Source organism: Anarhichas minor, unplaced genomic scaffold (assembly GCF_050575085.1).
Source record: "Anarhichas minor isolate MPS153535 unplaced genomic scaffold, ASM5057508v1 ptg000073l, whole genome shotgun sequence".
Classification (NCBI taxonomy): domain Eukaryota; kingdom Metazoa; phylum Chordata; class Actinopteri; order Perciformes; family Anarhichadidae; genus Anarhichas; species Anarhichas minor.
The window spans coordinates 6,102,123-6,128,975 of NW_027466519.1; the positions used below are offsets into that span (position 1 = coordinate 6,102,123).

General features: G+C 41.2%; 1 protein-coding gene across 1 annotated transcript; it reads right to left on the reverse strand.

The window, feature by feature from the left end:
* Nucleotides 1-763: 763 nt before the first annotated feature.
* On the reverse strand, nt 764-21,697 carry phf24 (PHD finger protein 24). Its single transcript, XM_076079884.1, has 8 exons — nt 21,284-21,697; nt 18,835-19,020; nt 11,868-11,946; nt 10,424-10,626; nt 8,810-8,976; nt 5,311-5,343; nt 2,914-2,991; nt 764-860 (listed from the first exon to the last, which is right to left on the reverse strand). The coding sequence occupies exons 1-8, from the start codon at nt 21,695-21,697 to the stop codon at nt 764-766; spliced, it is 1,257 nt and encodes a 418-aa protein (XP_075935999.1).
* Between the last annotated feature and the right edge of the window lie 5,156 nt (nt 21,698-26,853).

Sequence of the window (26,853 nt, forward strand, 5' to 3'; positions counted from 1 at the left end):
CGTGATTAGCAGTTCTTCATATAATATCAGCTATGCGGACAGCTTTTCATTCCCGTTTTGGTATACGTTCAGAGAATGGCAGCTGCGGGGTTAATCTCCACCCCAGAAGTCTTCTCAAACACTACCAATAATGAATTTGCACGTGCCTCTTGTGTAGTGTGATTAACAATTTTGATGGTGAATAACACAATCCCATTACAGCAGCAAGGAACTATTATTCGGGCACGATGAGGCCCGAGGGAATGAATAATTGAAACAGTAACAGCCTGTCACGCTGACGTTCCCGCATGGAAAGAGGGGTGTTATGCAGCTGGAGGGCCAAACAGTGTGTGGTATTCGTATAGTGCGAGCATCCTGGGAGCTTGGATTTGTACGCGCGATCGTTACACTCAACGTTTTCCAAATCGACCGACGGGTTGTTCTCTTCCCCGTCCCATTTATCCCTCACATTTTGTCTGAAGTATTTTGTTGGTGTCGTGGACCTGTGATGGCTTCTGTCGCTTGCGTCGTCGGCGTGTCAATCAGCGGGGCGTGTTGTCGGGTGTAGTGGGGTTGGGGGGTGACGCAGAGGAGGGAGAGGTTCCGTCGATGCCTTGATCCGCTGTCTCTCAGTGCTTCATCCAGTTTGCTCAGTTGCTCTTCGCTTGTCAGCGCGTCTATCTTCCTCCACCCGCCTGTAGACTATAGGGTACACCTTCCATCTCTCTCTCTCTCTCTCTCTCCCCCTCTCTCTCTCTGCTGGGGTGCAGTGGAGGATCCTGGACTATAGAGGCACACGGATGTGCATGGCAGAACTATTGGGCCGCGCAGCCAATAGGTAGATGGCACTCTCCTTTAAAAAGTCTGCCCAGGTCACTGGCCTGTTGGATGAAGAGAGTTTTTATTAATTTACAACAACAACAACAACAACAACAACAGAGAAAAGGCTGTTTGTTTGACTATAGTTTATACTTTCAATATGTTGCTTACTGTCAAAAGAGAAAAAGACCAAAACTAACAATGAATTGAATCTACTACCAAGTATGGCGTCTGTAGCCAAAGCCAATCTTCCTTCTATGTGCCATTGAGCTCCATTTTGCCGAAATTATTAAAAATGAATCAGTGATTAAGTTTACATGCGCACTCATGTTCCACTATTATTCAGAATATGACAATATTCCGTTTGGATATTCTTAATTAGGCCTTATTCCAAATGGAGTATTTTCGCCAAAAATATTCGACTTTCAGGTGCATTTATTTGGACATGTATACAGCACATTTGGAATATGCTTGTCAATAGTGTTCTGTACTTTGCGACACGTGGCCTCTTTCCTGTTTACGACCAGCTCTGTGTGTTGAACACTAACCAACCAAACAATAGTTTAAAAGCTGCAGTAGAGCTGCATGGCCAAAAGAAAAGCCCACATTTCTGGTCGGAAAGAGAAACACATTTTAAGCATTATGAAGGACTTGGATACCAACAGGTTTTTGGATATGCGCAAATATCGCTACGCCAACCTTTTCAAGAAGGTGGTTGAAGAAATGAAAGAGGGAGGATGTGTTCACACGGTCCAACAAAATATTAATATTCATCAGCCATGGACACAACTTATTAGGAATATTTTCTTTTTCAAAATAAGGGCCGAAAACTGAATATTTAGTGCATGTAAACTTGTTGATGAGCCACATTGTTGCACTCGATGAGATGTTTCCTTTATAACAATGAACATGTGTACTGTAGCTTATGTTGAGTCAATCCTATACACCATCCAGGTGCCAATACACTCAATATATTGCACCAAATGTGTATTTATCCGCTGGTAAAATTGTCCGCTAAAAAAGCATTGATTACTCGGGTTAGAGCAATATTTGCTGAAAACTACAGTGCCCAGCTGTGTTAAGAAATTAGCTAGGTTTTTGTTTTTTTCCAATGAAAAAAAATATCAGTGACCCTGTTTTTAATGATGTAAAAAAAAAAAAGGATTTGTCTTCATGATCTGGTGACTCTGAATCAGAGTTCCAGGTTATTTGGAGGGACAGCGAAGCCTGAAGCAGGAGAGTCGCCGACGTCCGTGCTGCAGTCTTCTAGGTTGTTTGGCTCAAAATCAATCTCACTTTTTCTGCCCACGAAATGCTCACTGTCTTTGAACAGCATGGAACGCTGCGGGGACATCACGCAGCTTTTGTTTGGCTGGTCTGGTGGGAAAAAGCCTATTCTGCTAGGGTTAACAAGTTTATCTAAATTTCAAAGCTGAAGGGAGACAGCAGGCCTGTGAAGCCTGTTAGACGCAAGAGCCGTGAGAGGAGAGCTTCACCAAATTGGTATTCAATGCAAGGCTGTAATCGGGTGGAAACCTCCGGGTCTGAAAAGTGAAGCTAATGCGGAGGCATCTTCAACCTGCATACTTTCTAATGGCCTTGAGGGGGCGATTTCTCTGGTTGCAAAATTATGACTGGTTGTATAGAAGTCTATGAGAAAATGACTCTACTTCTCACTTGATTTATTACCTCAGTAAACATTGTAAACATAAGTTTATAGTCTCAATGGTTGGTTTCAAGTCGTCTTCAATCCAGCATGATGTTCATTACGTAAATTATTGTCCAATTCAGAATAAAATAAATAATAAATCAGAGTATGCTTTAGGGCGTGGCTACCACGGACATGTCCTTGTTTTTGTGTTTCAACTTTTACCCTTTCAGTTTGCTTTCAGTTCATGTAAGTTCATTGTAACATTTTGCATTTGATTGTACTTAGCTCAACCCTCTGGTTCCAAAAAACAAAGATGATGACGGTCAAAATGCCGAACTCGCTGGTGTCATGGTGACTACGTCTACTTCTTATACACCGTCTATGTCTGTCATATTGTAATTTCTATCAATTGTATTCTGAATCACACACACTCATTAACACACTTAAAATATAAGAGGACAAACCTGCTGTCATCAGTCTTGCTCCTTTCACTGCCAGAGCTGGCTGGACTGCTCTCGCACATGGGGCCAACATGACTGATGCTGCACAAAGGACAGAAAAGTACCAGTTAGGGAGAAGGCTACAAGAACAGTCAATGACAAGATAAGACCTTCCTCTGAAAAAAAGGGAAGAACAAGGGAATGCACCATGCAAACTTTTTGAACAAGTGAAGACCGATAGTGACTTTAGTGAAACATAAGGACATTTTCTGATCCACAGCCGTAATTCCTACATTTAAATAATACTTATTTGGATGGGATATTGGTAAGCCCAAAGAGTTAGTCAGTACTTCATAATATTTAGAGGAATCTGAGTTGTAGAAAGAAGCAGACAAGTCGCCACTTGTAACACCTTGTAAAACACTGTACTGTGTGAGAAGGATTCAAGTTTAAAGTTTGAAGGATTTTACTTTCTGAGTTCTCTTGTCCAAGAGATTGTGTAGAACTGGTTATGTGAAAATACAGTCATCAGATGGCAATAAAATCAACAAAATTCAGGCCAGTTTTAACAGACGGCAAGAAGTCTTGTCTGGACTGTACCGCCGTCAGCTGCTCCAACAGTTAACTTCAACTTTGTAGAAATTGGAAAGTAAAAGTCACAAGTCTCTGCTCCAAAAAAACAAATTTAACTCCCATAAATCTCCATAAAACTCTCATGTTTGGATTGCATTCTGAGCGGCATGCCGACAAAGAAGGGAGCAGGAAGCACCCAGTGTAGAGACGGAGTGATACAATGGTGAGCCAACAACCTGGTTAGCTCTTCCTTCTCTTGTGGTGTGGACCTCTTTTACCTTTCTGATTTTTATTTAGTAATTCCTGCTAGTTTTAACGCAGTTACGCCAACAGATTTGTCTGTAGGCCAAGTCCTTAAAAATCATCATGTGGTGACATCACTGTTTTCAGTCTCAATAGTGCTGAAATGCATACATATTTTAATCAGCAATTATTTTACTTATACTTATTATAAAGTATATAAAATGCTAGAAAAGGCCGCTACAGTTTGTCAGAAGTCATGAGGTTGTGTCTTGTTTAGTTATCAACAGTCTGAAACTCCAAGGGAATCATATCACTATGTCATAAAACAGAGAAAAGCATTGCTCAAAGATACAGACACTACTGTCCAAAATCAGGGGGTTTGTGCAATGTTCAATTCTAGAGATGCATCGATACTGATATCGGATATCGGTCCGATATGGACTCGCACAGCTTGATAGGATTATCGGTGACAATAAGCCGATCTGATAACGGATGCCATTATTTTAATAAATAACAAATCAGTACATTTATATCTATGCATTAAGAAGTTAGTACAACAATGTTTAAATCAAGCCTGATGTTGCCTTCATCATCAAAGAATGATCCCAGTCTCTTCCACACAGTGAGGCATACATCTTATTAATTAAACACTGGTATTAGATCGGTACTCCATATCGGATGATACCAAAAGCCCAGGTATCGCTATCGGGACTGAATTATGGCGAAGAAAATCTTTACTCGAGTTCAACTTATTAGCTCTTATTCCTCAGGAGACGATGCTCCGTTTGAGCCAGTGGTAAGATAGAAAGTGAACATCTGTTTGCAGTCAAAAATACATTTTCACACCCAATGTGAATTCTTTTTTACGTGGATTTTCTTTCTGAAGCCAAATCAAACACAGTTATAGAAAACAATATGGAGCAAGCCAACGTCACTTTCCATTTCACGAGAAACCGAGACGACTTGTCTTCCACAGCCTCACGAGTCATGAGTTTTAGATCTTTCAGAGTCGGATAGAATCTCTTCTGATGAATCTTCTGACTGACAGCTGCTTGAAACCCCCATGTTCACCCTCACACTGTAGCTTGTGAAGGTCTATGAGCCTGCGATCAAAAGTAATGAGTTTTCTGACTCATTTGATTTTTATTTGCTTTCTAATGAGCACAAATGAGGTTGCATCTTAACGTGAAGCGTGGACCCGCTGTGCACAGCTCGCACTCGGACCCCTTTGGTCCACAGTGTCCTCTTACATTGATAAGTGAGGCTTTTAAAGCAAAGCTCCCCCGACGAGAACAAAAGGCTTTCTTTTGATCCCTATAATTAGAGGCCAGCCTGAATCTTATCTACGCCTCGGCATAACAAGACCTAATCATATGAAGGGCTCACACTCTGCTCGTTAAACTCCATTCAAGGATACAGCCATCCTTGATTGCTGAATGTATGCTCGCTTTTTTCTTCTTTTTTTTTTTATGAGCGAGGGGTTATCTTCCGAATGAAGTCTTAACGGTGGGGGCTGTCTGAGAATGCTCGAGGATAACGGGGGTGCTCGAGGGTGCTCAGGTGAGGAAAAAGGAGGCAAGCCGTGCGGTGCTGAGTCACACTCACCCACAATTCATAGGAGAGCAGAGTCCCATGAGTCTGTGGGGGAATGCCGCATGTTGAATAGGTGAGAGGGATGGAAATGGTACAGCAGAGGAGATTTGACAGCACAAGAAGTTTATAAGCAGTAACAAGAACATGCACACACACACACACACACACACACACACACACACACAGTTCACATACAACAACAATGGAAAGTCCTTTTATTCCAGTACAAAAATGTACTTTCATTTAATGATACGTCATACTTGTACTCCACTGCATTCCAAGGGGGGATATCATATAATTTGCTTTACAAATGGATTAGCAATAATACGCAGTAATAAAAGTAACACTCTCAAAGGGTTCATTCTCCGTTATGAGCACTTACAATTTTGATATTTGAGTATATTTTTTTGGTAATACTTGTGAACTTTTATTTAATGCTGGCCTTCTGCATACTTTTTCAACCACTGACACACACACACACACACACACACACACACACACACACACACACACACACACACACACACAGTACAAACAAATGGGACCTCATCAGAGTCCATCAGAGCTTATTTTCCTTTCATCACTACTCTGATGAGGTCTGTCTATGAGTGTAAAAACTGATGAAAGAGCATATATATATATATATATTTTAAATGTATATCCCATGTATTACGCAATATTGAATGTGATTCTTTATAGCATTTTCTGCCATAAATAATATTAACCGAATCAAATAGAGACTACAAGGGATGGACACTATAAAAATAACAGCTGTACAATGCAATCCAGTACAATAATCATCCAGCTAGGAGAGCTATGTTCAGTTTTTGCTCTGACTTTTTTTCAGAGCGCTGTTGATTCATTTTTCAAGGCTCTACTTTGCGGTGGAGTTGCACCGGATTGCGTTATATTGTGAAATGCATCTAATATTTTGCCTCTCCTTTGATCTGCTATGAACAAAAAGGTAGTATTAGTTGCAGTGTTTGTTCTAGTTATTGTGAGCAGACCCTGTGGCCATGTCAGGGGCCAAACATGAATCGATCTCAGCCAAAACAACAGTGCAAACAGTTCTGTACTGAGTCTCCTTCGAGAGGCTTCAAAAGAGCACAATTCAAGTGAGTTCCAGGCAAAAGCAAAAGAAACCAGCTTCATCAATCTAATACGTGACAATTTATTAAAAGCAGGAATTCCGTCGTACTCGGCATCAAACTGGCGGGCAACTAAGTGCCTGCTTATGACATGTGTGGCAGCACGGAATACATTATTGAATGAAACGCATTAGTTGTGTGCTTTTAACATGACAGGGGAAACTGGCTACATTTACTTTACTTTTTTTTTTACTTTTAATCTACACCTGATTTATAATTCCCCTTTTCAATTTCTCCGTCTGCGTTGTGCTGGCGTGAGCATATTTTGCATTCTGCACTGGACACCGTGCCAGTCGAAGACCTGAGATTCTTTCAAGTGTTTGAGGTGAGAGCTGCAGAGGGACAAAGACAGAGCATTGTGTCTTGTTACAGCGCAGAGTGAGAGGGAGGTAGGACGAGGCCAGTTTTGTGCTGCCTGACTTTGGGGAAATTGTATTCAAAGCAGATACTTGAAGGCTCATAGCTGTGGGTTTTGATTGGGCGCACTAGCCAGAGGACGCGTTGAATTATAAATGCGACCGGCGCGACAACTACAGGACAGGGTTGTTGAAATATTTGAGTTCATGTATAATCTATGCTGAAAGTATATTGTGGGGAGTTTTTTTTCCTGTTTTCATGTATAGATACTGTGCTCCCATTTGACATCTCAGCGTGATGGTATGCAAATGATGTAATCAGCAAATGCTGCAGTGGTATAAGAATGCCTGTGTTCACTTTAATTTTCCTCCTCCGTCTCTAAAGCTAAAATAAGTTTTCTGTTTTGCATTCAAAGACTTCAGAGTCAACAGCTGTAGCAATACAGCCCGGCAAACCCTGTGTGATTTAATGCTCCTGATCCACGTAGATGAGATTTACTTTGCAATGGTTAAACTCTAAAAGCTACCGTATTGATGCCTAGTTGACAGACAGTACAGACACACATTACCCCCTTCATCAGAGGTCCGAGCACTTTGGCCAAGTACATTAGTTAAATGGTTCAGGTTGTGATTTAAGGCTAAATCCTAAAAGTGAATTTGTCAGAGTAGATTAACAAAATAAATGGCATGCTGATGCATTAACTTTCCGTCTGAGCAATACAGTAATGAAACCGTTTTTGTTTTTTTGGCCAGCAGAAACACACGAACATGACATTGACATATCATCAACCATTTAAGTTGCTGACAATTGCTTATTTACACATCCAGCAGTTACGTAGCAACAGTGCTATTCATTTGGGTTCGTGTTTGTGTCCACCTGGTGAATGTAAGTCCAACATGTACTCTCTCTCTTAGCTCTGTTTTTGGTCTCTACCAACAGCTGAAGGAAGTATCTGGTACTTCAGCTGCTAAATGCTTCATTATGTTCACCGGCTAGTTATGGGAGCAGTGAGACTGAACCAAAACACTAATGTAGCAGCCAGACATTGTTCAGCCAGACAGCTGAACAATGAGCTAAAATGTAATATTAAGCCAAGATCTTCAGTGATAATTCTCTGTAGGTTCATCACTACGAGCAGCCCCTTTTCACCTTATCATTTCATGCAGTTTTATAACAGAAGATTATTGATTATAGCTGCTTACAATTACAAAAAGTAGTAGGAAATAGATGAGTGAAACTTAAACGGCAAAAAATATAAAATGACTTAACTAATTATGAATTTATCTTAATATTTCTATTGGTGGCAGTATTTTCTTGAAAGTATTAATAGTAATGTTTTGAAATACATAAGTGAATGTAAATGCAGATGAGTGCAAAATGTGACACAAATGCAGCTCTAAGAAAGTCATATAAGATCTCATTTTGCGCTGTTATGAATGTCTAACATATATGATAAGATATATGAGATATAGAGTGAAAAATATATTAATATTTAATTATAAACTCTGATTTCAATTAGGTTTAAGCCCAGGTTTTACCACTGAACTGACACTGAACCTTGCTTTTGTCCATCCCTGATGCTGAAAACACAAAAGACTGATTTCCTCATTTAATATATTGGACAAGTAAAGATGCGTGTCATCTGCAAAGCAATCGAAATTGACACTGTTACTGGGGATTATGTCCACCAGAGGAAGAATATGTAACGAGGAAAGAACGTGGCTTGTTATCTTGCTTCCAGTCTTCTTTCTGATGGTCTCTACTCCCTAAGCAGCCAAACCTTTTTTTTCTTTTACCCTCTGCCAGCTGCAGTCAGTTGGCATACAGATGAGATCCTCACTCCTCAAAAACTCCTGCCAGACTTGAACACAGACGTGTGCCCTTGATCTCAGTCTAGACATGAAATACTTATGTTTTCCTCAAAGGGTTCAAACTCATGCTCGGGGCTTTGAATGTTACGATATCTTGTTGGGATACACTGGCCCTTTTTTTTTTGGTGTGCTCACCTCACATTGCAAGACTGCGAATCTTTGTTGAGCTTGTGGAACCAGGACTGCTGGGCCTGGCGGCATTCTGCTCTTGTGATCACGCCGTCTTCATCCAGGTCCAGACCCAGGAACACTGACCGGGCGTTGTTTCTCTCCTTGGCAGTCAACAGGCGCAACATTGAGTTCTAGAAAAACAAACAAATCCAAACAGTGTTTGAGATTATGTAGTTTTGATATACCCATATTAATCCCCTTCCCCTTTTACGCTGCTGAATTTAGGAAACTGGAAAAGGTTTTTTAGTTCTGACATCTTTGGCCTTAATCCCATCAATCACATTAGCACTGTCTGACATAGTCTGCTGGCGCCGATGTTCCCCATGCTACCCCCAGAGTCAAGCCAAAGCACAAATTTGAAACTGTTGTGAAGTAAAATTAATTATTATTCAGGGAGGTGGATGCAAGCCAACTTCTATGTAGCATTTGCCTCGGAGTCTTACGATCAAACTAACCTCAACACAAAGTAGTCTTTGACCTGTGTTACTGCATTCTCTGCAAGGCTGATTAGCAAATATTTATGCAGTTTTTTGCTGATCTCTGCCACAGCAGCCGAAAGAAAGTCTCTTTTTGAGGAGCGAGACGAGGTAAACCTTCTCATCCCTCCATTGCTCTGCATTACGGTGTGAATGAAAGAATGTAAACACAGTGAGCTTGAGTCACATCATGGCGAAGTAGAATTCTGCGCTCTGATTGGTTGGAAGGTGTGGATTAATTTGGGAGAGAGGAGCAGAGAGAAAATGCAACTGTGTGTGTGTGTGAGAGAGAGAGTTACATAACTTGTCTCTGCTGGAAAGACGGTTTTAAGCATTATTCTCTTTTTCTTGTCGGTTCACTATGGTCACTATTTGAGAATGTCTTACTCCCGGCAAAGCCTAGTGAACCTTTTCCTGTTTTACTTGATGTCGCCTAGCAAAACAAACGCCATATATTCTGGGGCTCAGGAATTATATTTCATGATTTAAAAAAGAATAGCTGGGAAAAAGATTGTTGAGTAATTAAACAAACAAATAAAAATGATGATTTGATTACCTATGGCCTTTTGTCAGCAAGTAGTAGGAGCAGGATAGTTTGCACGTTCCATGATTGTAATGGTGAGGATAATACTTTATGTCAGGTGGTTTGGGGGATTTTCAGGGCGTCATCGGATGCTGTGGTGAAATCAGGCAGTGTATAAGTTCTGTTATAATTACTAGTGGAGAGCCTGTTTGGAGCGTGGCCGTTTGGAGCCCATGCCTGCTCGGAAGGAGCCGATTGTTTGGTTGTATTGTATGTTGCATCAAAAAGCAAAAATGCACTACAATCAATGAGCTGCGGAAGACATGCTCGACTCAGTCCTTAAAGGCAGAGATGTAAACCTTTTGTAAAACACTAAGTTAAGTATGAGGTAAAGTGTCTTAGTTATGAGGTCAGAGTCTCAGGCCGGTGGTATGAAGCTGTTCCTGAGCCTGGTGGTACTGAAAAGCCAAGTATGAAATAGATCACACACACACACACACATGTACAGACAGAGATTCCTTGCTTTACAGTTAGATGTTTTGAATATATGCAACTTGTTTCCTCTTCTTAATACTTTACCTCTGAGCGAAACTTCCGCAACACTGTCAGAGACTCGAAGTAAAGGAAGTCGAACCATTCGACGTGACCCTTCTTCTCTGGATCCAGCGCTGCGAACTGGGCGAGGACTTCCTCCTCCTGCTCATCAGTCAGGTCCTTATCGAACAGCTGCTTGGATGCATAGTGGCGGTACTGCAGCAGCTCGTCTGACACCAGGCACGACTCTGCAGCGGCAAGGGAACAATGCATCACATATCAGACCTGATTAGTCACCGAGCAGTCTTCCAGATGCAATTAACCTATCGAGACTCGCTCTCCGCAAAGGCAGGACCACCTCCCACTGTTTTACCTCCATCCAAGCTGAGGAATGATACCACGCATTCGGAAAATAGATTTAGGGTGATGAGGACAGATAATGTAATAACTCTGACAATCAAGGAAAGAATAGAGTTTAAACAGTACACAATGTGTCTTATGTCGTTGTCATTTATGCATGCAAAAGAGGCAGTACTGGTACCCGTCTCAGATTATGGTGACTTGTTTATTTTAACATTGTTTTAACCAGGAAGTGCCTTGAGATTAAAATCTATTTTTGTGTGTGTGACTGACACTGTGTTTTTTCCAGTTGATCAAAACAAATTGTACCTTTTTTATTTCATTTTTTCATATAATACATGACGTAATACTATTTTTAGCCTGAATTGTTGAATTGGGGGTTATTCCTCAAAACTTTAGCGAAACGATATTGGTCAATTTGACATTTCATGTCTGTTGTGCGTAGAGCCGACCTGTTCTCACTCCCAATGCGCCAAACACCGCGGCTTGGTCAGTGATCCTCGGCGTCTGACACTGACACACGGAAGCAGTGTTTAGCAGCGTTTAGCACCAGAATGTGACTCGCTGGGGGGCGTCAGTCACGGGAGTCGCTTGTCAGTCAAGTTAACATCAACCACGCTCTTTTCCTAAATCTAACTAAGTGGTTTTGTTGCCTAAAAGTAACTTCCTACGTAAATGGAAATTTATTTTGAAAAGACACCATGCGTGAAACGAGGGTATAATTTCCCTTTCCACGTCCAAAAGTGACTGTAAGAGGGATACATCAAAGCTTGGCGCTTTGGAGCACTGAGCATGCGTCGCTATTTGACGCATTGGGGTGAGAATGTGTCGGTGGAGGGTGGCCGTTTCGGCGCGGCGCTGTCCGTAGTGCTGAAACTAAAAGGATGGAGATCGATAGACTTTTTGACTTCTATTTTATGAAAGAAATGACCCCAGGCAATTTCTAACAGCCCCCTCCCCAACTAGGCCTATGGAAATATAAAAACAGGACTAACAGTCGACAACAAAATGATTCCCTAACTGCCAAACGAGATGGACAGTATCACCACTTCCTCCTGCCACACTTGAACTGTAGGTATAAATGTATGAAATGTATAATATATTTTGCACCCTTGATTCGCTCACTCACCAGGGATGATCTTGCACTGCTTGAAGGTCTCCATGAGGCTGTACATCTCTTCCTCTGTCAGCAGTAGATTTAGATTATCCTGCAGAGGAGGGTGAGAGGAGGGCAGAAAATTATACTTGTAAAAAAAAAAAAGAAGAAAAAAATGATAGTCTGCTCTAATTACATAGGCTTAGTCCCAGATGGGCCTCCTGTAATTAGCCACAAGCATACAAAGTATTGGATTGTGAATCCATCTCGGCAACTCTGTTTCCCAGGTGATTCACGTGATGTGCTGTTGTGTCTCTCACTCTCTTCACAATGGTTTCATTGGTAAAAGAAAGCCAGAGAGAAAAGTAAGTGCAGAGTGGCGTGAGCAGGCGGCAACCTCCGGGTCTGAAAAGCGAAGTTAATTCAGTAGTGCCTTAAACTTGCATTCTTTCTAATGGCCAGCAGGGGGCGACTCCTCTGGTTACAAATAGAAGTCTGGTTGTATAGAAGTCTATGAGAAAGTGACTCTACTTCTCTCTTGATTTATTACCTCAGTAAACATTGTAAACATGAGTTTATGGTCTCAATCTCTAGTCTCAAGTCTTCTTCAATACAGCATGATGTTCATTTAGTAAATTATGGTCCATTTAGAAGTAAATAGACCATAAATCATTGTATACTTTAGGGCGGGGCTACCTTTTGATTGACAGGTCGCTAACACAGCGTTGTCCGGTCTGGGAGTTGTCCGTGTTTCCGTCTTAGAACTTTAACCCTTTCACAATGTGTTTTCACTTCATGAGAGTTAATTGTAACATTTTGATCGTCTAAAAAAATTTCTGATTTCGGTTGTACTTAGCTCCACCCTCTCGTGTCACTTCTGGTTGCAAAAAAAAACAAGAGGGAGACTGCCAAAAACAATATGGCAGTGGCCCAAATGCCAAACTCGAGGCTTTAAAACCGCAGTCCACAAACCAATGGGTTACGTCACGGTGACTACGTCCACTTCTTATATACAGTCTGTGACCATGAGGCTTTGAATTTCACAAACTCTCATATGATGAAAAAAATATATATTTTTGATTGAATATGCTTTGCTAATGTTTTCAGATATCGTGTTTTTATCTTTTTCAACAGCAAAGGGCAGTGTTGTAAATATCAGCATCAGCTCATTTATAAACAAAACACATATGAATTATATATGTAAGTATATCAAAATGTTATGTGGCCAAAAATGAACTAATCGGGCATTTAATCAGAGTTATGGAAAATGAACACGGTGAAAGATGCGTGTGATGTAGACATTTCCTCCCAGACACCAGCAAATCCACAGGCAAGGCAAATCACAGGAGACACTGATTTATATCTGAATATTATTTGAACATTATTAATCAGATAAGTGGCGTGATGAAACTTTGATGATCCCTTTGGGATTACTGAGGGAAGTCAATTCCAGTGTGTTTACCTAGGCCTTAATCACCGTTACAATCTGCCAGGGTTTCACAATAACCACAAATCTAAATGAAAATGTGCCACCGGCCACCCTTTAAACACAAATGAAAAATACACCCTCAAGCTAATAACAGCAAAAATCAATAAAGGAGATGGCAGATTTGGATAAAACACAGATATGTCAAAGCGAACCAGCAATTATTCGACACGGTAAAATAACAGCGAATACAAATCAAATCAGATGAGAATTTCAGCGAGCTGATTAAAACACCACTCAATGTGGTAACTTGCCCTCGCCCACACGCTGCCCCTCACCAAACGCCCCCCTCTTTTCCGGCAAACCGTGTTGCAAACATGGCCTCATTATACGAGCCAAGAGACGAGCAACAGGCTGCGTGACGTCCTCCTGCATTCCTCAACATGTCATCAAGAGCACATTAGCTGCCAACACCTCACTGCCCCGCTGTCTGCAACGTTTACAGATCGAGAGTGTGTGTGTACTGTACGTGTCTCTAATTATTCATATATTTATTTATTTATACCGCCTTCGATACTAGCCAGTCCTCCCTGCTTATGTCTGGCTGCTGCGAGTGGGTGGTGCTGCTTAACTAACATGATGTTTTGATGGATGTGGGAATCACATGGAAAAAAAACTCAATCACATATAATTGTCCTTTCCTTCCTTCATTAGTTTATTAATTTGTGCACCTGATAAAGAAGGATTAACCTACCCATATCCGCCCCTAATGGCCATTCCAAAGTCAAGGAAAAGTAAAACACGGAATCAAAATAACAGGCTCACGTAGTGTCTGCCACACAAAAAGTACGGATGCAGTCGGTGATGCCGCGTCCTCGTTAGCATGTTGCTATGTATCATTTGCACAGAATGGAACTGTTAGTTTAAAGTGTCGAAGCTGACTGAGAGCTAACAGAGGGCTGTTGTTTTCACACTGGAAGAAAAGACCCTCTGGGCTTTCTTTCCCATTGGTTTGTGCTCATTCTCTCGTGGCTGCTCTCTGCAGTTTGGCAGGTTTTTTCTACAATCACCCAAGCCATTCAAAAGCCCAACACGGATACTGTCATGGAGACCACCGAGCCCTGAAGTGGATTCACTCAATGCAGGATCAGAATGCCGGACCCTTGGGTGGTTTCTAGTCCTCCAGCCGTACCAGTTCACAGGGGCCTATTTTCTCCTCTCCCAATATGTAATTTACTTTACTGAGCTGTGAGCTTGTTGATGTTTGAGGAATGCACAATCACTTGTGTTTCGTCTCTCTGCTCACACAGGGTTTCCGTAAGGGGACTCTAATTCCCTGACCTACCTTGCCCTTAAAGAAGAAAAGCATTAAAATGTCTTTGTGGGCAAAGGTTCCTGCTGTAATGTTAATCCATTCCAAAAAAGTGAATGTTGACTTGTTTCTCAACTCCACAAACAATACGTGTGCTTTGATTTAGCCTCTTGAGAGGGTACATTTGATTGATATAGTTTGTCAAAGTGCACTTGACTCCCAATTGGCTCTAAACTGAAGTTTGCCACCTGTGATAAAGTGGCACTCATTCCAGAGATCCTCCATGATTGGACACATACAGCAGGTGACAGGGTAATAAAAGGTGTTGGGAGATATTAAACTGGTTGGTCTGTCTTTCACTCTCCAGGAAAACGGATGGAGGCCAGTGTTTTGTGTACAGAAAGGATTGTGATCAACCTACTGAAACTCACACTACCAACCATTCTCAAGTACAACAGATACATTTTAAGATATAACAGCCATTTACGAAATAGAGATATGGCAAGTGAAAGAGAGCTCTAGCACTATAGATGACAATGTCTTCAAACCATTTGTGTGTCAGAGCCAAATGTTTCTCGCTGTCATTTTTGCGGGCAATGTATCTTGAAAATAATAGCATTGAAACAGTTATGCGTTTTTCATCTCAAATGTGCAGTATTCTTCGTTGCTCTTTATTCCGATTAACATTAGCTTCCACAGAGTGGTCCACAAAAAAACGACAAAAAGAAAAATTAAAATGAAACGGTGTTAATAAAACAATAAAAGACAAGCCAACATTACGTTAAATGGCTCTAGTTATGAAACATTTAACAATGATGGCCTACAATGGCAACAAAAACAACATTTTAAACTATCGGGTAAGATTCCAAAATAACAATAACCAAAATAGCATAACTCTTTGAAAGAAAAAGGGTTCTAAGATGAAAACATGAACCACTGCAAAATTAGACAACGCCGCAATAGAGACCTGTCAATCACAAGGTAGCCCCGCCCTAAAGCATCCCCTGCTTTATGGTCTGTTTGACTCTAAATGGACCATAACTTACTAAAAGAAGACTTGAAACTAGAGATTGAGACCATAAACTCATGTTTACAATGTTTTACTGAGGTAATAAATCAATTGAGAAGTAGGGTCATTTTCTCATAGACTTCTATACAATCAGACTTCTATTTGTAACCAGAGGAGTCGCCCCCTGCTGGCCAGTAGAGAGAATGCAAGATTAAGGCACTTCTTAGCCATGTGGATGGTGTATCATATTCAAAACAATGTGCCGTATCCCTCTGCATTACCGCTCTTATCTAGCCTATCATTGTTTCATTTTTTTATCGTGTTTCTTATTATTATATTTATTACAGTGCTCTGTGTGCAACATTTTATTAATCTTCTGATTAAACTAAAATCCCCACAAGAATTCATAAAGTATAAATAATCCATTTATCTGTATGTGTCTGTAACTCTAAAAAATGAGATGAAAATCAATAAAGAACAAAACAAATTGATCATGCTGTCATCAGGAAGCTGCTTCCTTTGTTTGTTCCATGCCAGACACTGTTTCTAATCTGCAATGTTATTATGCTCATAAATTACATGCTATAATGCTATAATTACATTTTTTTAAGTCTCTGATTTCCATCTAAACTTTTATTTAAAAAAGAGACGCATTAACAGTGATTTAAGGGTTTGTGCAACACCTACTGACAGCATCTGGAAAAAGGACACAAAAGGCCCCATGGAGGGGAGAGAAAGTATAATAATAGCAACACATTCTAATCTTAAACTGGCAGCTTGCATAAATAGTTATATCAGACAGTCCTGTTCAGAAAAAATGACAGCATTGATTGTGTGTTCAAACAGCTTTGAATAGGCTCAGTGCCAGAGCAGGAAGTTGAAAAAAAAATTATTCTTATTGATTTCAAAGCTGCGAGAATCAGTATTTCAGTGTGAACAATGAATCAGATCATAAAATAACCCTGCAGTTCCCCTCATGCATGTGGATCCTTTAAGTCACTTTTAGCTCATTGTTGAGCAAACTACGCCCGACATCATTTTCAGCTGCACATTTTTAGTGGAAAAAGCTCTGGCGAACCTGCATACTAGCTAAAAACAACAGCTATTTCATCATGCTTATCTCGCTCCATGCACCTCCATGCACCTCCAGCATGCCTGCTGTACGAATGCACTCTTTACTTTGACTGAAGTGTGACCCCTCCAGGATCTTGGCCCTCAGGATCACTTGCACAATGCAGCAGTCTGCTTTGAAGGCTGACTGTAACTCCACTTTCAAGGAAACTCCATCCACCCACAGCAGTCTCCAGTGCTATGTGTGAAATTAAATGGCGATGCGATGGAAGGAAAGGGAGCGGGGGATTTGTAACAGCTGACTGACATATGCAAATGTATGCTATGATGGCTGGAATTCACAATTTGAATAAACCGGTTCTCTCTCTGTCTTTCCCTTGCTGAATTGTCCCCTTCCGCCCCCCCACCCCCCCGTTCCTCGCATGCCGAAGGAGCCAGCCAAAGAAAGAGGACCTTTTCACTGTCCTCTCACTGATTGTGTGAAAACGTCCCCCCTATAACCGCAACTTTGGCAAGGGATTTCGCTTTCCATGGGCTGGCGAGAGACTGCGAAAGCCCCCACTCCACTCTAAAGGGTCCTCCAGTGAAAGCGGGGGCTTCAGCTGTTTGCGCTCAAATCAAAGCAGATTACATTGTGCCTCTCGACGACCACCAGAGAGTCATCGGTTTTGGCATTGGATTTAAATTCCCGACTGGAGGCTGAAGTTAGTTTTATTGTTTGAAAAAGAAACTCTTTATCTGACCTCCAGTTTAATTAGTATCCCAATAAAAACATGACAGCATTCTTATTGTGCAGTAGCTGCTGCCATACAAAGCCACGTCAAAGAGCTCACCGTGCTGAAGAACATAGTTAGCCTATATAATGGGCTGCATAATGTTATATAACGCGTCGAATTACTCAGCCTGGTCGGTGGATTATTAACATGCCGTCACTGACACTTGCAAAACTGACTAGACTAGAGGGATACATGGAGCGACATAGTTTAAAGCTTAGGAGCATTGAACAAGCTGCGTTATTTGACGCATTGAGGTGAGAGTGTGTCGTTTGAGACATGACTTCGCACAGACTTTGGAACATGCTCACACATTTTAAAAGAAAAAATGAATGAAGGCAGCAACTGTTTATTTCACCAGCTGCTACGACAACTGTTGCCGGCAAATGTACTAATGTCGCCAACTGTCACTGACGCTCGGAGGAAACAATCTTTAATGATAAAAGTCGCACCTGTGATTTTCCCGCCGTGACATTATGAAATGCTATGAAGTCATTTTTATTGTATGTTGTATCGTTGATTGGCGCTCCACATTAAAGCTCTGGCAGCAGCAGTCACTCTGTAGAGCTGACGTTAGCTCATGCAGCTACAGCATAGAGCTGTTTAACATTAGGTGTCGTCAGTCAGATGTTCAGACTTTGTCAGATGGGATGTAACAGCAGTTTGTCCTTGTTATCATAACTGGCTAACAAGCCTGTATCAATAAATGGAATACCACTTCTGAATGTCATGATTAATCTTAGTAAATTCACTTAGGAGTTGACTTTCCTCTAATTAACTGATCTAAGATAAGAGCCCTAGGATGACTTCGAGAAAATGTTGTCTTATCTGATTCTACTCTTGTATTATGTTTCTATATATTGTGTATAATGCCATGTATATCACAAACATAGCCCTCTAGATTAAGTTGTAGAAAATAATTAGATATCTTCATCAAACTGTTCAGCCGTTTCAGAAGATTAACGTCATCATTTTTTATCATGAAATGTTTTTTTTTTTTTCTATTTTTTGTTCTTCAGGTTTATATTTTGAATTTGTATATTTGGGCTCACCTTAACATTCTTAAAGTGAGTTGACGCAATAAACCTTGTTAGCCTTCATCCTGTTCATGAAACTAAATGTTTTTGCTGTAGCAACAGCAACAGGAAGCTATAATAACACCCAGCAAGGTTATCTTGCGTGAGAAATGGGATGAAATAGTGACCACAAAGAGAACAGCAAAATCTAGAAAATAGAGGAAAAACGACTGAAATAATCCTCCAGAATTTCAGAACAAAAAAAGACCAGAAGAACAAATGTAAACCCTAGAACCGACACAATGTATATTTTGGTGTACCTCCATGCATCTGCATTTCTTAAAACTGCATTGTTTGTTGTCCAGCAAGTGACCGTGAGCTGCGCAGACTTACACAATAGTAGCAGCTCCAGCCAGTAACAGTGTGGGCCGTGTCTCTCATCTCCTGCAGGGCCTCGGCTCGCAGGTAGCCCAGCTCCCTCAGGCATCCGTCGTGGAACATCCGAGTGCAGATCCTGCAGGGGTACAGGTCGTCGGCAGTCCACACCTCACACACGTCGCACATCTCATCGTTCGGCGGCTGAGGTAAAAAAAATTTAAAAAAAGACAGACTACGTCAATGACCGAAAGATTTTTGTTGCAAACTTGATCTATGATCTCAATTTGGCAGACATGAGGATTGCAAACACACACGAACATACACGCACTGCCCTCCATAAAAGCTCTGAATAAGAAAGCTGGGTGGAAAGATTAGGCATCAGTCCATCAGTGGTGGGAGTGTGGTTTCAAATGTACTAGCAGTTTGCGTTCTTTGCTCACGATCTTCGATAGATTATTATGACCGCACTGCCTTACATGGAAAGGAAAACTGTGCCTTTGACAAACGTGTTCATTGTCAGTTATTCTCCAACCTCACTGTGGGCTCCATTTACAGCCGGGATGAACCCAGCTGTCAAGCCAGGGGAAATGACTGCAGAATGCTTGACTGGTTAACCACGCTGATACATTGTCAGAGAGTTTCCACACTTATTCTTTTTTTATCTCTACTTCAGCGTCTCGGCATCAGCTTCACGCCCACAGACACATCACAGATGAGACCTGGTCAAACCTCCTCAGTCACAACCTATCTTCTATAGTTATGGCCCAACTCTTGTGACCTGATGACTCCATCTGCATCAACAAGCTCCCTGCATTATAGTCCGTGTCAAAATGAGATCTGGGCTGCCACCAGGGACAACAAATGGATAATAAGCTCATTCATCAATGTCAAAGATGGAGAACTTTATCTAAAAATCAAGACTTACAATTAAAGTGGCCCTACAAGCAATCAATTTTCATTTTGCCACACAGTACTATATATGTTGGATGTATCAAACCACACCCTGGCTTTAGCTGCTCATAAAGTTAGTGGGGCATAGACAGAATACATTCTTGTTCTAAAGATTGTGCTGAAGGAAAGGCCATGGAGGTCCATAAATTCCAAAGGCTTCCTCCCTTTGGGAACGTAATTGTGCTCAGCAACTTTCCTTGCAGTCAGCCTGTTAAGTGGGAGGTGCTGTGTGTGCACTGTTGACCTTTTAACCTGAGGGTGATAATAGATTATAGCTCATTGAGTGTCAAAAGGGGAAACGATTCAGCCCTTTGAAAGCAAACACGAGCTCTGAACTGTTATAGCTAGCTTAGCTTTTGATATCACCTGCATACAATAGAAAAAATGCTCAAGGGACAACATGTTAAACAGCAAACAACAAAATAAACGGTAATGGATCCACCTGTAAAAAGGTATTAATATGGGCCACATTAAATAGGAACACAATAAAATCCACTACAATAAAGTAAAAGAGTCAACTTAACTCAACCCAGGATAATATAAGGATTTCAGAATTGTGTGTGTTTAATGTTAATGTGGGGAATTAGTTCTTTTTGACATTGAAGCACTCTGACGTACAACTGAGTGTCATCAGCATAACACTGAAAAGTGAACACTATGTCACTGGATAGCATGAGGAAGGAAGGTTATATGAGAATAAAATGGCTCCCAAATGGCTCCCAAAATCTAACCTGACATGAGAAAATAAGGAGGCAATTACTAATGGGGAGACAGAACTTTGAATGTGACGGATGAAAGGAAAAAGGAAAACCAATTTACTGCCATATGAGCCTGGCAAAACCATGCCAGCATATTGCTTTACTCGTGGTCTAGATACCATTTGCGTTCAGTTTCAGCCTTTCAAAATCCCCGAGTACATTACTACTGCAAGGTAGACCCTTTCATTTCGGCACCTCTTGTTAAAGTGCAGCATCGGCAGTACAGCAAGTTACCAGGCCATGTTTACTCTTTGCAAAATAGAAAAACCTGATGGTGTCAGTGAACCTGTGAACTCCATCCCCCTGTTAGTCAGCGTCGCCCTGGATATGGTCACCTCTCTGAGCCACAGCCGAAGCAGCCCGCCCACGAGAGGCCTGCTGTGAAGAGCTCTCACGCACAACAATAACACATCTCATCGCTATGGTGGCAATAAAAAGCCTGGCAGATAAAAACAAACTTTGTACTAAGACTTTCTCACCTTCAACAAGGGTGTTTAGATAAAGTTAAGAGTCGTTTGACAGCCTGGCTGAACTGCTTCATCATAATGCCTAACTTGGGGGAGGAAAAGAGATAATGTGCTGCTGTTGCCATGGAAATTCTTTGACATCTTGCAGACATCACTTTATTAATCCCAGGACCTGGACCTGTGTGTGTGCTTTGTCAAAGTAAAGGGTTATTGTTTTTGTTATAGTCCTGATTTCAATAACACCTTGGCCATGAATTGCACTGCTCTATGTAGGCCTTCATTTCGTACCTGCTCTTTCTTTTTCAGCTCCACCTCTACAGGCTGGTCGTCATCGGCTTCCCTTTTGGGCCGCACGAAAGCGGGCGGCGTGAGCTGATGGCTCTTATCAAGATCTTCAGGCTCCACCCCTTTCCCGTCACGCAACCTCGACCAAGACTCCTGGTTGACCTTACACTCGTCCCTCGCTGGCGCCGAAGTCGACGGGCCTGCGTTATTGTCCGTTTCCTCCTTCTCCGCTTCCTCTGCGTTCTTCTCGTCAGGAGTGGCTGAGGATTCGGCAGGGCCATCGCCCTCCTCGGCTTCTCCGTCTGCTTGTTTGGCTGGAGCTGGACGCTCCCTAATGCCCGCCTGGAAGGCGTTGACGACGGCGTTGCATTTCTGCACCTTCTCCACCTGCTGCTTCTTTGACATGAGCACTCCCATGGCTACAGACGGATGGAGAGAGAGAGACAAAGAGAGAACAGTTACACAGGTACGTCGCATTTACAATTCATCACAACAGTGACGTACAACAGTATAGTTATTACCCAAGGTTAAAGCCCCAGAAAACATGTTTTCAAATTTCATTTTTTCATGAATATTTAACAAATATACATGACTAAAGAAGCACCATTGAAAGATTAACTCCCAAAAAAGTAAGCTAGTAGGAATCATCAGGACCAACCCTGTCTCCATACAACTAAACTGAATTCTTAATTACGTTTCCAGTGAAACATATTTATGGTTTACAGATTAATGTTGTTTTAAACATGTGGTTAGCATTGTATATTGAGACAAAGCAAAAATTCAACAAAACTTCTTGGTTAGGTTTCATAAGAACATCATGGTTTGGCTCAAGCTAAGTTTGTTTTTTACGTTATTTAAGTTTCTGACATAAATTAATATAAGTCAACATTGACTTTTAGTTTCAAACGGGATACAAACTGCTGTCTCCTGGGTGAAAGTCCTGTGTTTGTTTGACCAACCTTACTACCTTCCTACATGGATTTCTGTAGACTATGATTAGAAACGTATTCGTGATTCGTCAAACCAAGATAACCCGGGATAATAAAGTTTCCCTCAAAGCATAATTGACAGCTCAGATTCGTTGTATGGAAATGTAATTTTTAGGAGCCAGGGCTGGCACACAGTAGAAGTTTGCCTTCAGGGCTTTCTGCCAGAAAGGGGTTTATTTCTAACCCATTACATGATCTTTTCCTCAACCTAACCAAGACGAAGGAGATTTCAAGGCGAAGGAGATTTCTGGCAGAAAGCCCGGAAGGCAAGCTTCCCCATGTGCAAACAGGCTGTCAGGACGGTGCGCGTGTTGTCTGATGAGCAACATAGGCAAACAAACCCGCAGCTGTTATCAGATTGTGATTCAAATATTGCTAAATTGCGATTGGTGCATGGAAGTGCGTGACGTCAGTGTTTGCCAATTAAGGTCTGCCTATTTAAAACGAGTAAGCAGAGTGAAAAACACAAATGCAGACCAAATCCCGAAGAAGCTAATTGAGAAAAGAGGTCACCGGAATACACAGTCAAGTAGAGAAGAATGCATAATCATGGTGTAATCATGTGTTTCTTGTAAAAGCATCCAATAAGGACAAGGTGAGAGCTCGGTGCAGTCAAAGAGATTATCAACCTGTGAAAATATTTACTCTCTTTGCACATCGCATCTTGTCTTTTTCTCTCCGTACTCACTGAACAGCTCGGCCCCTTTCAAATCTCCCAAATCTCTTTGTATGTCCCTGAACTCCTCTCCTTATTACTAATAAACCCTGCCCATCTGCTCCTGTTCTCACATTCCTGTGACTCACTGCTAGCATTTCACTGTTCCATACCCATGAAGATGTGGATATTGACTGAGATTAGGTTTTCGCTTGAATGATTCAACCGACAAATATAAAGGCGTACACTAAGAAAGTCGGTCCCACAACTCACAGCACACTGAAAAAAACACTGCATCATATATTTGTACATATTGTACACCAGGTATGAGATTTCAAATCCTAAATAATAGGCAAGTAGGCAACATAGACACCCTGCAAGTGTGTCTATGTTGCCTTCACACACAAAGGTTTTTGTACATATCATCGTGAGTAAGGTATACTGTACATATCAATGCAGAGCATACTTTCCTCTAATGTGTCTGTGGCACTCCACAACTCACCATGTGAATGATGTCATGCATCTGAAAGACTGTCGGACAATAACCTCAGGTTTTCAAAGGTCATGTGTCCCCATCACTTTGATATGTATCAAGGGTTTCTCTGTCGACAGTAGGTAATCCATTTACAGTATAGGTTAAAATACCACATTAATAGATGCATTATATACATTGTGTAATTCTCCCGACCAGAGGTGTGGACTCGAGTCACAAATTTGATGACTTTAGACTTGACAAAATCAACAATAAATGTGCAACTCAACTTGGGCTGTCTTGGACAAATAAATTCATATCCAGAATAAACTATCGTTTATGCTATTCATTCCAAACAAGTCGACACTTAATTCATATAGCCTCCAAGGGAGCTTTGGTTTTACGCTGAGTGAGGTGTTTCCCATCCAATTGCCCAACCATATTTGGGCCATATTTGGACCAAAGGCAACTTGCTGAGTTCAGCAAGTTGTGATGATATCACTTCTCAATCCTGACTGCTCACCAAATGCAATGAGTCTGGATCTGACAGAGTAAGATAAGATCAACTTTTATCGATCCCAGAGAAGAACATTATCTTCACTCTCTCTGCAGGTTTTCAATGAGTTTCTGTTGGTTTAGACTGCTGAGCATCGATTTTGACAATGTTATATTACGGTTATTGTTTCATTTTGGCAATAAAAGAGGGAGGTCTATCAATTTAAAGCATATACATGCAATAGCCTCTTTTTATGAGACATCAGTGCATGGCTGTTTTCTTTCCTCATTGTGCTGGAATCAAAACTGCCGACATTTGCATTTGCATCTCTCCCAAATATGTTCAAGTGATTGCATAATTTCTGAACAAACAGGGAAATCATACACTGTAAGATGCAGTACACTGTGCAGCGATGTTGAAAGAAAAAAGAAAAGAAACAAAGAAACTTGACTAAGTTCTCATTTCCACTTAAGTGAGACGCAACCGTGAATTCCATTATTGAAAAACCGGCGCTTCGTGGATTCAAGTTGATTACATGGTACTTATGGTACATGTGTCTTTGCTCTCAAATGCGATCCCATCCATCCACGCTCCACATAAGTGCTTGTGTGAAATTCAATCGCATTTATCTGAAGTGAAATGGGAGTCATTCCCTCTCCCTTCCTCCCAGGCTGAGGCTCTTAATAGCCTCCGTGGCCTTGTGTTCTCAGGCTGCTGGTGGACTCCAGGTGCTTCATAAACTGTAGAAGATACAAACACTCAATTGTATTGCACGGACTTCAAAACTGCAATGCACTGGCTCTGGTTTCATCCATTTAAATGATATAGAAAAAACATCTAGGGATAAAAACCGAGACATGACATCACAAACAAAAGAAATCTAAAGCTGCTCGATGTCTTTGTTCTAGTTTGGTTTCTTTTCCTGCAGAGAAAAGAGGCAAATGGGATGCTTTATTGATTGCTGCACTAAATATATCTATTACGGCTGGCATCTCCCCAAAAAGGACGTCAGAGATCGAGTCAGCTGAAGCACAGTTATCCGGCAGCTGGCATGGATTTACTAACTATGTCATCAGACACATTTTTACCATGTTTTGGGTAAGACATTTGTCCACAATGGAAAAAATGACTAAACAAAGTAAACTCCCAAATGCCAACATGCTTTGTAAAATCACTAAAGTGTGTTGTTGATGGACTGTGTTGTGTCACAGCGCAAATAGAAATGGAAAAGGTGGTCAGAGTCAGACAAACAACAAATGTTGGTGAAAAACCTTCAGTTACAGTGCCAGAGAACAACCAAAAACACACTGGGGGAAAAAAGGTTTTAGAAGATTAATACTGACTGTTAAGCCTCGCTCTTTTCTGTAGAAAAAAAAAATGGGACTGGCTGTCTTCCTCAAGGACAACCACTTCATTTAAAAGGTCAGTCTTGTTAGTAACGAAGATCTCCCGCCGTCTAATAAATGACAGCAACGTGCTGAGAATATGCAATGATTAAAAAACATGTATGCATGCCTGTGGGATACTGGATAGGCTGTTATCCTAACTGCAGGAATGACAATCAGCTCAGTGGGTTTAGCATTGACGAGCTTGTGGGCTGTAAGGTTTTGCACCATTATTTTAACGTGGGACTAGTTTGGATTGGTTTTGGCATAACCGGGTAAAGACAAAATACAGAGATGTTTCATCATAATGTCTATGGTAAAAAGTATCTATCTCCAATAGTATCTCTTTCTGGAAAGTATTGCTTTCTAAACTCTCAGATTAAACCATAATCTTCCAAATGCACATTGTACGGCACCTTTTTATGATGCGTTTTGGCAATTTAGCCTTATTGTTTTAAAATTCCATTTTTGTATTGCTATCTGTATGGCATTGTCCTTGTACGTGAACACTTAACGTTGTACAGAAGGATGGAATTCACATAATCAAAACCATTGGTTCTTAACCTTATGGTCTGGGCCAAGGGCGCGCAAGATAAATCTGAAGGAATGAGATGATTAACACGGTAGGACTTATGGTACAGGCAATTATCTTTATATCTTTTTAATTCATCTCAAATCTTTGCTCATGAAAGGAACGCCGCTCTGGTTGAAGATGGTGGCAGGTACTAGAAAATGCAACTTGTGCAAGAAATGAGCCTAAGATGTTAAACTATTGAGGATATGTAAGAGGCATCCACAAATGTCAAGGCAACCCATCCAGCAGCTGTTGAAACATGTCACATTTAAAAACAAAAGTGTCTAATTAATGGTGGTGCTAGAGGTAAAGTCCGGCTATCACCAAAGCCAGACGGATTCATCCTCTGGGAAGCATGAATGTCAGCACATGTCATGTTAATCTATCAGGTACTTTATCAGTCTGGACAGAAGTGGTGGACCGACCTTTCAACTGACCATCAGACTGACATTTCTGTCTCAAGAGCCACTAACATGGTAAAACAAGTGAAGAAAGCACTAGCTTGGAAAAAGTTTGAACCACTTGGATGTATAAAAATCTCTTCCAAAGAGCTCATGCATGCACTGTAAATACAGGTTGTGTGGGTGGTCGCAATACAGGATGGCAGACTGATTATCATAGGGCCTTAATTATCCACTGAAGTGACCTTCGCGCTCTGGCTCGGAGCAGCGCTGGCACAGACAGCGACAGCCTCTAGATGCCAACTTGTAAACTCTTTCACACCGACCCATGCGGGGAAAAAAGCAACTTTGACTTCCAATATTGGTATAGTTGATATATTGGTTAGACGGATGCCACCACAGCTGGATCCTCAATTACTGCGCAGATAATGGGCCGAGCCATTTTAAACGTCATAATCAACAATCCACAAATTGTTCTTTAATGGCCAACAAAGTGAAAAGGCTTCATAACATACTTGCAGGAAAATAAGAAACATTAACAATAAACTAAGTGCTATTACAAGCCCCAAGGTCTTCCTACACTCAATCAAATCAATGCCGG